Here is a 13,694-nt window from a genome sequence, read left to right as displayed (position 1 = left end):
AGTTTACAACAAAGCGGTGCTGTTAGCTGTGCTTTCCAAGAAATGGAGCAGCACAGTCAGTCAAACTTGGAAGAACTCACCTCGCGCCTGTACACAATGCAACACAAACTGGAGATATCTACAGAAACCGAGCGCTACAGCAGTTCTCCTCCGCCGTGCACGCCAGCGGGGACCGCGGTGAGCCGCCCTCGGCTTGCGGAAACCCTGCGGTTACCCTCAGCTCCCGGCCCGCCCGCAGCGTCGGGGCGACCGGCTCCGCGACGGGTCCCGCCCGCGCCCGCCAGGCGGCGCCCTGGCACCGCCCGGAGCCCCTTGGGCGGCGGGCACCCCCCGGCGGCGGCAGGGCCAGCAGCATTGCTGGGGCGGGGGGGGCAGGGGGCGAGGGCGTGCGCCCGCAGGGCCCCCGGCTCAGGCAGCAGATGCCTCAGGCACTGCGAGACCAGCCGAGGCGCAGCAGATGGCCTGTACCCAGTCTATCCCCCTGGAAACGTGCAGTAATTCACTCCTACATTTCAGGAACATACAGCTAAGTCGCACTGTAAACACTGTGCCAGGAGCTATCAAGGCCTTACAGAAGGCCAGCATGAAAATACACCAGCTCTTGGCTTTTATGCATCTAAGTGTGCTTAACGTTACAGTTAAGAGTGCTGAAGGTTACAAGTCAGAGGTTACAGAAAGCTACAGGGAAGAAAAGTCTATCTACTAATCCCCAGTGATTTACTCAACCAAATGGAAAAATATGTATCAGAAGGGCAGTCCACACTCAGAACTAAATATCCCCATTTCCTTCTAGATATTAAACAACAACAAATCATATTTCATTATTAATCTAATACTTAAATTCTCTTTCCACAATGGTCATGAATAAATTTTTTTATCCCTTCATTATCAGCTACTTACTCACCACTTGGAGAAAACCAATAGTGTCTGACCCGTACACACACAACTGTCAGTAAACAGCTGGCAAAAACCTAAATCCAAATGATCTCTGCTGCAACTGGCAGGTTACTGTTCTAGCTAGAAGTAACAAACAGAAATTAGTTTAAATGATTCCATCTTGAAAACATTTTCTACATATTGCAGTGCTGAGAGGAGGAGAGATCAGGGCGAAAGGCCTTATTCCTCCTTTAAGAAGGTATATAGAAAGGGTGGGCTGTATGCTTGCCCCAGCTGGCAGCTACTCTGAAAGACTTCAGCCCCACAGCACAATACACATTTTGTTTCAGTACAATTTAAGGAGGTACAGAGGAAACAGAATTTTGCATACACACATTATTCAAGAAATACAGACACACACCAGCACAGGTTTCAGCCACACACATATCTTACATGCCCAGCTTCAACATCCAACCAGTGCTCCCTGATTCCACGTGGACTAGATGGCTCTGACCAGCTAACTGGCAGCCTGCTATGCTGCATCATGGTATTTGTATAAAGCATACAGGATAATTCCTATTGAACTTATAATTGATTTTCTCTTTCAGTGAACAACAACAACAACAAAAAGAGACATCAGGTATACCTTCAGCAGGCTCACGGCAGTCCTTCATCAGCCAAAATATATGCAGCTGGAAGCATCACCAGAGAACAGAACAGCCAGCGACAGCTATCTAATATACAAGGCTGTTACAACACTGCAAGCCAATTAAAAGAGATGGTGACCAAATGCACAACTATGCTTCACCCTTTTTGTTCACAAGTAACAGCATTCCAACATTTCAAAACTGGATTTCAGGTCATATGGGAGAGATTTCCTCCCATGCACCTTATAGGCTGTAATGATGATGGGTTTTGTTTCGACTAAGCACTTGTTACAATGCTCTTACATGGTGAAAATTACCCAGAAAAAGCTTCTGGGTAACGACAGCACCCAAACTTGCAGCTGCACCAAATTTCCACTATAATGACCAAAATTCCTGTAGAGCAGGTGGGACACTTGGCCTGTTCGATCACATCCTTTATTACACTAACACCTCAGCAGGTGACAGACTGCTCCCTCCCCCAGGTAATGCGTTGTATTCCTGAAATACAGATCAAGCCTGGCAGGTTCTTCCCTCACCGTGGAAGAGGAGTTCTTAACAACCTGCCCTATAACACAATGCCAGTCTGCTAGATATGTTATTACCTTTGTAAGGCAAGTACTAACTCAGCGTTGCTCTTCAACTGCCAAGGAAAGCTAGAGATAAAGGAAGCTGCACTAGCAACCAAAAATGTGGCTCTCTTCCTTCAGGGCTACTTCTGAACTCCTGGATGATGACAAAGACTTGGGAACAGTCGTCCTGCAGCAGAGATCCCTCACAAGAGTTGAAAAATTCTCAGCTTCCCACAGAGAACACAGTAAGCTCATTCCTGTGAAGATCTTAGCAAGCACAATGAGCAATCAAGGAAGGGAGATGTTATACTGTATGAGCAAGATTACAAACATTGATTCATGCCTTCTCAGTTCAGTTTCTCAGGACTTTTTGTTATGTCACCTTTGTAAGTGAAGGCTTCCTGTCTCCAGACTGCCTATGGTTTTCTTCTCAACCAAAAGTACCATCCTTTTTGTTTTCCCATAGAATATCCCAGGAGTCAATGCAACAAAAGTGACAAAGAGCCCAGTAAGTCCCCAAAAATTTCAAGCATCCCACATGAAAAGTTCAGCAGGTTCTTCATACCATCTCCACAGGTCCTTCCATTTAGGACTTGATTCCAAACCAGCTGAAACCACAAGGACCATGCCTTGTGATACATGGCCCTAGCACTCACTCCATTTCTTCTGAGCAACAAGTAAGTTTATTACTGGCACCACCCACTTCATATTCTATTTCCTATCACTGCCTAAAGGGAAAAAGTTCCAGTTGTCTTGAAGTAGACTGCTACATCAAAGGCAAGCAAAGCCATTAAGAATTCAGAACTAAAAAAGAATCTGCCCTCAGCAATACACATCTTTAGAAGTTATTTTCTAAGAGTTCATTTTACTATTAGACTTCCTGGCTACAGATAATCTACTAAAGAGATTGAGGGGGAAAATAAAGGTGTGTAATCATGCTTTATATGAGAATAAGCTACTGTTACAAACAAGAAATCTCTTTGGTGCTAATTATGGAATAGATTTAAACAACATCCAATATCCCACACAGACAAAGCTACATAAACACAGATACTAGACAGATCCCTTAAGCTGAAACAAAGTAATATTCCTTAGCATAGGTAAGGAAAAGAAATCATCCAAACAGAAAATGCTGGTATAGAGTAAATCAGAGTGAAAACAAGTTCCCATCTACTCTAACAATCATCAACCCATCTGATACAAGGGAAGGTCTGACAGGGTTCAGGCACTCAGGAGCCTCACATCATACTTCTTTGGCTGGAGAGAGGGCTAATTCCCACACCAATTTGCATTCATTATATTTCCTTCATCGTCCACTGAAACATTGTGATAGTTATTCATCATGTATGCAAAACAGTGGCATATCAATTACAGCAGTGTTTAGGCATGGCTTAATTCCAGCATAGTTATGTGTTATCAAAATCATGACAACCTAACGATCAGGAAACAAGTACTAACTATATGAAGATTTTTATTGTAAGAATTGTACCAATAAAGTCTTGGATAGCTTTCAACAGAACCCACACACTCTATTAAATGCATACAAAATCTATCAGACAATCTAACATTGCTTGGGAAGATACAGGTTATCAGCAGAACATCATGTCACCAACACATGGATTGCATGAGAGCCCCAGAGCATAGACTGAGATTCACACACAGTATTACCAAATTTTTAAAAAATATACCTCACTGCACTGTCTCTGTTCTTTCATTATCTTTATGTGAACCATTCATGAAAGCATGGCCAGAGTATTTTTATTATTTCTAAATACATAAAAATTTAGTTTAGACATTTATCACATCTCAGAAGAAATAATCGCTCTATTTTAAACGCGGGAGAAACCCAGTGTCTGGAGATAACCCTATCAATGCAATGCCATTGTGCTCATGCAAGGAGGTTTACTGTGTTAAGGCTAACGCAAGGCACAGATTTAAGGCTGGTCTGCACTAACTGTATTCTTTCAATCTGAAGTATAAATAACTAATTCTTTACAGCTTCAGTCCCAGCAGTCACCCCCCACCTTTACCTCTGAGAGAACACTGAAATTACTTCCTTGAAAAATAGGCCACATCCTCAAGTGGTGCTTCCAGGTATTAAATTTATAAACTGGGCTTAAAACTCTTTCCATTGTCAGAGGATGAAGCAACATTTTAAATCCTCCTGTTATGATGCAACATAAAAGAAAGATGACATCCATTATTCATGTTTTTAGAGTGCAACCCAGTGTTAAAAATCCCTTTATAGCTTACTGTATACCAGGGACTTCAAACTACTTACATGAGGGGCATGTGCTTCTAAGTAGCACAGAAAGAGGACATTAAAATACATGGCATTTGCACAAATTGCCTATTTACATTCACAGGGCTAGAGGCTAACTGAAAATGCTGAGTTTCCAAGATGGTCACTGTGCTGAGGACAACCGTGCCTACACACTGTTCTGGTAGCATCTGATGTTGTTACTACAGCAACAGCACATACAGCCTTACACAACACCTGGACTGCTGGTGGCATGCCCTGATACGCTCTCCTCTTCCTTGGAAGTGTGATACGGCAACAAGTCTGCTTCTCCACCGCTGCATCAGTTGCCTGGAATCCATGGTACAACCCCAGAAAACCAAGGCTTGATAAATTTGTAATATCTGAAAGATAAGGAAAAGCAAAAACATACTTGTGGCCACTAGAATTTTGCCTTTGTGCCTCTTGAACCTGCATAAAACCAATCTCTACTAAGCCATCCAGATTGTCTCTATCACCTTAAAACTCTCTATTCCTTTCCGGTCACATAAGTGTATCAGAAAAACCTTGCCAGTTCTGACTCTGGGTTTGCTGTTACGAGCAAGAGTATAGTTAAAAGAAGCACAAGGAAAAGGTTGGCAGTTTTAAACAAAACAGACCAGCCTTCTCCATGCTGAAAGGCTTAGGAATTATGCTCATTTACAGCCAGTTTTGTATTAGATATTGTAACATTTATGATGTATACATATCCTTTCTCCTTTCACTCAGCTAGGACGCTATGAATCCCACCTGTTTGCAGCAGCTACATGTAGGTTGCTAAATATAAAAAACAGCACAACAAGGGCAGCTGCTTTCTGAGAGTGGAACTAAAACACTTTACGCCATCTTTAAAACCAAATGCTATCAAGTAACTTCAGAAGTAGAATTTCTCAGGACAGCCACTTTAAAGAAAACCATTTGTAAAATGTATTACAGCATTAGGAGGTTGTCTGATGAGCTGGAAAAGGGGAAATGTATTGATAATAAAGAGTACACAGAATTTGCATGTGATCCAAATGCATGAAGTAAGCCAAGTGAATTATAAAAATCATGAAGGCTTTGGGAAGAAGCCACTGGTCTGGTATCAGCATTTTAAAAGACAAGAGATAAAAAGAACTTAGGAAGCACTGTCTGGGGTTGGAGGCTTGAAATATTGAATGACTACCAATGGAGAAATCAAAGAGAAAAAGGCCAGGAGGAAGCTGCCAGACTGGGTGACAAACAGAGGTGTAGGGTGCATCTGTGAGTCATCAGCGCATAACAGAAGTCAAAGCCATGTGAACATCTGAAATAGAGCATGGAGGCAAGAGCAAGACAAGGTCAAATTGTGGGAGGAGGAGGAGGAAACACCGGACCAGGGATGGGGGGAAGAGCATCATGAAAGAAAGAACAACAATCTGTTAGAAGGAGCAGGTACTGTGCAAAGGGGTCACAGAGAACAGCAACAAAACAGGGGCATTCAAACATTTCAGTGACAGTAACAACATGTACATAGACAAGCACCCAAAATGGGCTCTGGGGAGGCTAAGGTAGAGGTTGTACCACCTCACGTTGTAAGAGGGACTAGACTTGGCTCAGAGCTAGAACAAACAACAAAAAAGCAGGGGTGTGGGGGGGTGAGACTAGAGTTAAAGGTCCAACAGAGTATAGTTCTCCAGCATATATTACCATATGGTATAAGTAAGTCGTTAAGGAAAAAGCCCATGGCAATGGAAGCAAAAGCAAATGAGTTAATGGGGCAGTGACTGGGCCTGAAGTCTTCTACACACACCACAGTTACACTTGGTTTCATGCACGTCCTGTAGGCAACGGAGACAAGGAAGCAAGTTTTTTTGAGTGTAAAGAATAAATCCCTCTGGAAAGACAGCATGGAAAACTGACACTGACACAAGGAGGAAAAAAACTCACAGCATGTGATGCCAGCTGCCTCTGGAAATATTTTTAAGCTTTATGAAAGAGGGGCATATTCATCCAAATAAAAAGACAAGCAAACTAGAACAAAGCTTCTCAGAAGCTGTTGGTGACAGAATTTATAATAAAAGCAAAATTAATCTTAATTTGGCAAAGTGTAATGGTGTCATATAGTCTAAAACCTAGTGCTGAAGGGGAAAAAAGATACAGGCCAGACACATGGAGATCCAGATCACTGGTGAATCTCTGTCTTCAAAAGCCTCAGGGCAGATTTCTCATTTTCAGTGTATTTTGCAAGTACAGCTCGATGGCTTATCAGCTTCCTCAGACTAACAAGATCAATATGTAGATGAAGAAGCTTAATAAGGATAATAAAATTATGACAACCAAAATAATCTAATTTATGGAGTGCAGACAGACTAAATGACACAAATGCTACAAATTAAAGCTCTTGCAAAAGGAAACATTTATCAAGTGAGTCACCCGCATAATATTAGTAAAGAAAACTTTTTTAAACAAAACTCCTGAATTCTCTTTATATTAAAAAAAAAAAAAAATCAGCACAAGAAAATAAATTCTAAAAAATTATTCAGGTGTGCTGAAGGCCTTACTCTGTCACATACAGCATGTGTGACAGCCTTTGGCACCAGAACGTATAAATACACATTCAAAAATTTAAATATAAATTGAAAGCTAAACATATACTGGATATAAAGGGTTTAAAGGATGTAAAGATGGAAAACAAAACAAAAACAAACAAACAAACAAACAAACAAAAGAATCAAAAGCAAATATGCACACCAGCCCTCACCCTTGCCACTTCCAGTGAAACACCAGCTGTCCAGGCTTGCTGGCTCCAGCCACGGCACAGTGGGTTGGTCTGTGTCCTCCTCAGGTCTCCCACTCACCACCAATGATGTCTGAAGCCACTGACTGATTTGAACCTTATTTGACATGGGATAGAGGTCTCAGAAACACTAGTCTCCTACATTTTAGTGACAACCGGCTACCAAGAGAGACAAGCTGCCCTGCCAACGCTCCCAAACTGCTTTGACCTGTCCCATCAGACACAAGATGGACACCAGGTAAGCCCAAGTCCTTGGAACTGACCCAACCTGGGTAAGAAAAAGCAAGTGCAACCCCAAGACATAAATCCACAGGAGACATCTCTTCCAGAACTGCTTGAGTTTTAAGCTCCTGTATTCTAATCCCTGAACAGAGCATGTCTCAGAAAAAAAAAAAAAAAATCAAAACAAACAAACAGCTAGATCAGTCTCCTACCCAAAATGAGTAATAAGCTCAGCTCTAACAGGAGCACTTGTTTCCTCCACAGCAAGGGCTGCCTTGCTGCTTTTTTTCCCCATCCTCCTCCTTCGCCCCATCAGTCTGCCTCTCTGACAAGTAATCTGAAATTTTTTAATTGAAAAAGGTCACGAACCCCTGAGATCTCCCCATTGTTTTGGGGAAACCAGTTTCACACTGTTAGTAGAAAAATGACAAAGCTCTTCTATTTTTTCCCATCCCTAATGCAGAAGGTAAATGTTGCAGAGCTCCATGTTTAAGAATATCCATAGGGTTCCCATGAACAACAAATTATTGTTGGTTAATAACCACCAACATCATTTAGATTTCAGGGATATATGATCATAAAAGAAAACATAAAAGGAAGAAAAAGCTAGCTTTAAATCCACATATTGTTAAGGCAATGATAATCAGTCAGAAACCATTTCAGACACATTAAACCAACTCCTGTTTGTTGTGCTCCTTGATTAATTTATGTCAAAGGGGGAGGGGGGGTGTAGTCATATGGAAGTTTTTAACTATAAATAAATCACCACAAATACTTTGTCCCTTGCATCCTTTGATTTAAACTACCCACTGGTAAACTGTATATAATCCAGTTGATGCTTAAGGAAACCTTCCTATTTACACAGCTAAAATACAGGCAGGATCAAACCAAACCTCTGCAGTTTCAGCACAGGCTAACCCACCTAACAAAGCACGCTGCTGTCTGTAGACTGAGAAATAATTCATATGTTGCATCTTTTGAAATGGATTCACAACACAAGTGGCTTTTCCCAGGAAGGCAGAAACAGCACATCTAAGTCACTTTTAGATGTCACTTCAGTGATATGTACCAGCCCCAGAACAGTCCTGCAGCTGGCAGGGGCACGTCATGTAACTCTGGAAGAGAACAGCCACCAGGGAGCCCAGTCACAGCTCTCTCAGCAGCCCAGCGATTCCTGGCACCAAGGCACAACATGCCTGAATCCAGCTCCTAAACCATGACACAAAAACTTGATACTATGCAGAAAGATAAGAAAATTCATATTCTGAAAAACAGTTGCTCAGGAACATGTTAGGTCATCAAGTTTAGAGTGAAAAAGGGAGATAAGAACTGTAAACTCCCATTCTGATTTACCCTTTCCTAACACCTTCCACTTGTGCATGGCCTGTAAACAAGGTGGTAACGTAGTGAACCTGGAAACTAATGCCACACAGTCATTTCAGATGTCCAAGGAACTAGTCACACTGAAACTATACCGACACATACAAATTTAAAGCTGTAACAGGCACCTTATTTCCACAAGGTCACTCATGACAAATCCATCCCAATTTATTAATATTACAAAACAACCCTTTTACCCATCAGATGGGTAAAAGTTAGCTGCAGTTAGGAGACTTATCATTTGCGTTCAGGACCTACCATGGCAGCTACACACTTCAAGACTTCAGGATTGATTCTGGTGCGTTACCTCAGATCCTGAAACACTGCAGACGCTGCCATCCAGAAGAGCCCTGCCATCCACCAGCCTCTCAAATGAGAGATGAGTTTGTTTGACATAATCAAAACACAACCATAAAGGACTTACAACTGTGCTGTTACCACAGCACAGGCAAGTTCACACATTTTATGCAAAAACACAAGCATTTTTCCTCTTCGCAGACACAAATTCTCCAGCCCACCACTTTCCAGTGACTTTACTTAGAACAGCCACATTGCACACAGCACCACCTGACAGCTACAAGGTCAGTACTTCATTGGGTAATACGTTAAGTACATCTGGAGATTAGTATTCATAATTAGCATGCAATTACAATATTTACGGCCAGGTTTTGGCAGGCACCCAAGAACAAGCCTGGTTATTAGCCAATCTGGCCCCACATGCTATCTTGTTGGAGTCAGCTAGGCCAGCGTTCCCCCTGAAACTACCCCTCTGGACAACCAAATCATACCTGAAATAAATCCACCACCTCCGAAAAAACCTGTCTGAAGCAGCATGGGACACTCACATCCTCAATTTGAGCACTTGATAAAAATTGAGTACTACCAGAAATCAGCTTAAATTATTTAATTTCAGCCATTGGAGAGGCCAACTAGACAGACTAGTGAGTTTGGAGCTCATTATTCTCCTTTATTCCCTTACACAATTTAATTACTTAAACTCTTAGGCTCCCAGAGACCACAGGTCAAGTGTTATGTCTGTGACAAAAGGTTAACAGGCTAATTATTTGACCTAAAGTGGGGGGAAAAAAGACTTCTGGGGAAAACTAGAGCAGAACCACGGAACCCAGAGCTTCTCAGACCCATGGCTGGTGCTTCCTTAGTTGCATTTTGAGAATTTTTACCTGATTACATTCCCCTTGCGACTCTTCCCAAGAACTTGCCCCACCCAGGGAGTGGGGATACAAGCTTAAACCATATTCAGTAAATTAAAACAAATTAAAACAAACAAAAGAAAGAAAGCACACAGAGTGAGAAGGTGAGAGCACTCCACTAAGTCCCTTCCTTCAGAAGAAAGCCAAAACACTCCCCAAATATATGTTTTCAAGCATTTGAAGTCTAATGTTTATATTAGCCTCAAAGAAAATCTGTGGACATTACGCAAGAGGTTAAGCCCCAAGGAAACCACGCAACTTCAGTGAGCAATTTAGAACACATCCATAATGTTTCATCAGCAATTAGGTATCATCCACAACTTGGATTTACCAAATCTCTTACTCATAAGAGCAGAAGGAACACTGACGCAATCAAATTGAGAAAAATACTGGTGTAACCAGGCTGTTTTTTTAAAATTAGACAGATGATACATTAAAAAAAAAAAAAAAAGGTGCTAAAAGCACTTAATTCAACAATATTCTACTACTGGTAAGAGTTTTATTTATAACTTAGTACTTTTTCATTAACAAAATGTCCTATTGCAAAGCAGACCCTTACTTCAAATGACCTCAAAAATGTTTGAAAACAAAATGCTCACTGAAACGCTCTCAGCTTTGGGCCCTCATCCTGCATAACTATCCCTACAGGAATGCTCTCATTAGATGATGTGACGATTTAAAAGGACCGGCACCTTATGTAAATTTATGCTATTGCTTTTAATTGCAGCTATAATTATGGGAGTGCCTCACAGCTGAGTAAGGCCACATTAAGCAAACTTACTGGAAACTTCACAAACTGCTCCTCAACACATTGGGCAAGCACCAGGATGCCCACAAACAGTATTTATTCAGCCCCATCTTCAGCTCTCTGCAGAGTACTACAAAATCAGTTGACCTATAGGGGATTGCTTCAAGTTGTACTTGGGTTAGTATGTCTTTGCCTTCATGTTAACAAGTTTCTCTTCGACATTTACGAATATGAAAGGTTTAAATCAGAATTAATGTTTTTAAATATTTTAAAATCTTAAAAGTAATCAAGTTTCTGCAACATTTAACTTTTCTCTTCCCCTCCCCACACTCCCAAGAGCCACACAAGCACAATGGGAACCTACTACAGAATCAACACCGAGCCAAGCTATGAGGTGTTGAAATCAAAGAGCAAGAGCAGTGTCCATTTCAGCAGCTCTCCACCACAGCCAACAAACTGAAGACGCTCACTGAAAATGCTGGCGCAAACATGCCGTGAATGACCCAAGGAGCAACGAAGGGTTTTCCAGTTCAGCTGTGGGCAAGCAGTGGCCCATCACAGCTGGATCAGGGTCCCCCTCTTTGTCTGGGTGGTTTAGAAACCACCAACCTTAACAAACTCCATTTCCATGCCCTGGGTTGGAGTCAGGCATGGATAAAGTAGGCGGCTGCCTACTATAACGTCAGCAGAAGCCAAGCAATGTCTGCAAACAAGAGCAATCCTTTGAGTCACCCGGCAGGAGTCACAGCTGCTCTACACCCAGTGACACCCCGTTTCCTACAGCAGCAGGTGGCTCAGGGTGCCAGGCCAAGGCTCCCCGGCCCCGTTATCACACCCTCACACACCATCCCTCTGCTTCTGCCTCCCTGGCTGGCCCCACGCCTGCAGGAGAGCCCAGGAAGGCACCAGGTTTGCCCTCCAGCCTACATAACAGTTTTCGTGGAAAGGGGGAAAAACACCCACTGGTGACAAGACTGAACGTCCATGTCGGTGCATGTGCACGACAGCTCTCACCCCACAGGACACCCGGTGCCCAGCGCACAGGCCAGGCCTGGGTACCCCTGGGAACTGCAGTCCTTCCTGGGAAAGGCTCCAGCCAGCCAGCAGCCACAGCTCACAGGGCGAGGAGGTACAAAAGATGCAGATTACATGCTTTTATGGCATTGCCATTAGGAATAGAAGAACAACTAACTGGTCGGGTCACCACTTGCCAAAACACTGACTTTACAGCCTTCTTTGGCCAACGGAGAGCATAAGCGCTCGCCAGAGCGCGATGTAAATATGCCTTCCCACAGACAGTGGGGAAAAAAACCCAACCCCAATCCTCACGGCAAAGCAATTTCCAAAAATAACTGGGAAAGCAAAGAGCCACTGGTACGGTAGGCTCCCTCTTCCTATGCCGCATCTCCCAAGCCTGCCCATGCCTCGGGCTGCTCCCGGCAGCAGCCGCCGTTCCCACTTGCCGTCTCCCGAGCCGCTGAGGGGCCGGTCGCTTCCCGGCGGGGCCGGGAAGCAAAACTCAGCCCGCGGCGTCCGAGCCCACGAGCGGCCCCCCGAGCCCTGCCCCGACGCCCCCCGACATACGTGGGCTCGCCGGGGCCGGGGCCCGCCCCGCGACGCCCCGCAGCCCCGGGTGGGAAGGTCGGGCGCCCGGCCCCGGCCCGCGGGGAGGCCGCGGAAGGCCCCGGCGGCCGGGGCTCCTACCTCGGCAGTGCCGGCCCTGCGGGCAGCCGCCGCCACGGCGGCAGCGCCACATCAGCGGCGGCGCCTCAGCTCCGGCGGAGGACGGCCCGGCCCGGCTGGTGCGCGGCCGCGGAGAACCCGCCGGCAGCCGCTCGGCACGGCGGAGCCAGGTCCTGGCCGCGGCGCCCCGCGGGGATGCCCGCGGGTGTGCGCGCCCCGCGCGGGGCGGGGCGGGGCGGCGGAGATCGGAGCCCCCGGGGCTGGGGCCGCCGGCTCGGCCGCCGCTCGGGCGTCTCCTCCTGAAGCAGGGATTTGTTAACCAATACCGCAAATAAGCAGAGGAGGTGGGGCGGCCGTGGGCAGCGTGCAGCCTGGTGGAGGCTGGGGATCGCCAGCCCCCCCGGGGGAAAGGGGGCTTCCTCAGCGGGGGGGCCGGGCTGGGGGCCCGCAGGCAGGAGCCACCCCGGCACCTCAGCAATCCCCCAGTTCCTTACACTGTCCCTGAGGTGATACCGAAGGCTGTATGTTACCTTGTTCAAGCAGGGACTGATTATTTTTATGGCTTGGCTTCATTAGTAGCTTCTTAATTTTATTAGGCTGTCAGTCTGAGGTAAGCGTGGCGTAATGGAACACGCAGGGAAGCCTTGGGGTGGTTATCTTTCCACAGGTCAGCAGGCGAGGTGAGCAGCCGAGGAGGCAGCACTGTTCTGCTCCAGAGATGTCATCTGTTCTTCTGCTCGGGAGCTGTCATCTGTTCCTCTGCTCCGGAGTTGTCATCTGTCCTGCTCCAGAGATGTCATCTGTCCTTCAGCGCGCTGGGCCTGCAAGGATGGGCAAACAAGTTTGGGGAGGGGGAAACACCACTGCTAACAAAACAGGGGTCAACCAGAAAATGTAGGAAGCTTAAGGAAGCAACAGTCTAAAATCTGTTCTGATTCTAAAACTGAATCTAAAAACTGAAAAATCAGAATAATTTTCCTTTAAGATGAAAATGATTGACATGAGCAACTGCATTACGATTTTTAGGTTTGGGGTTTTTTTTGCATTTTTGCTTAAAATTTGCATGCAAGTTTTCTTTACCTGGGCAGGATGACTTTTCATCATCCTTGTTGTTCTTCCCAGGCTCCCTCCAAGTGATGCCAGGCCTAAGTTCGCTGTTTGGGCAGTCGTTTTCAGACCCCCACTGGTAACACAAGCACTGTAACTGTGCTGCTCTGCCTGGGCATCATTTGATGCTTTAAAACTTTAGTTAACAAAGTACAGCTTCTTAAATGCTAATCACTTACAGAAATCAAGCCACATGAAAGAAAGGGGGGTTATGC

The 13,694-nt window shown here is 44.9% G+C and overlaps 1 protein-coding gene across 11 annotated transcripts in view; it reads right to left on the bottom strand.

Moving 5' to 3' along the window:
• LOC101918100 (6-phosphofructo-2-kinase/fructose-2,6-bisphosphatase 4) overlaps positions 1 to 13,126 on the bottom strand; it is a 56,128-nt gene extending 43,002 nt beyond the window's left edge. For 2 of the 11 annotated variants that reach the window (XR_008747362.1, XM_055804991.1), the window contains exons 1-2: positions 6,039 to 6,129; positions 4,583 to 4,735 (exon numbers count right to left, since the gene is read on the bottom strand). Coding sequence is in view for 7 of the 11 variants with exons in the window: in XM_055804991.1 (XP_055660966.1) it covers positions 4,583 to 4,735; positions 6,039 to 6,075 (190 nt within the window). In the remaining 4 variants the exon portion in view is untranslated. Of the gene's footprint in view, positions 1 to 80; positions 210 to 4,574; positions 4,736 to 6,038; positions 6,130 to 7,092; positions 7,226 to 12,393; positions 12,611 to 12,902 lie in introns of those variants that run through there. The other 9 variants (XM_055804996.1, XM_055804998.1, XM_055804997.1 and 6 more) reach the window with 9 other exon arrangements.
• Between the last annotated feature and the right edge of the window lie 568 nt (positions 13,127 to 13,694).

This window comes from Falco peregrinus, chromosome 5 (genome assembly GCF_023634155.1).
Source record: "Falco peregrinus isolate bFalPer1 chromosome 5, bFalPer1.pri, whole genome shotgun sequence".
Taxonomy (NCBI): Eukaryota; Metazoa; Chordata; class Aves; order Falconiformes; family Falconidae; genus Falco; species Falco peregrinus.
This window is presented reverse-complemented; position numbering and strand designations above follow the sequence as displayed.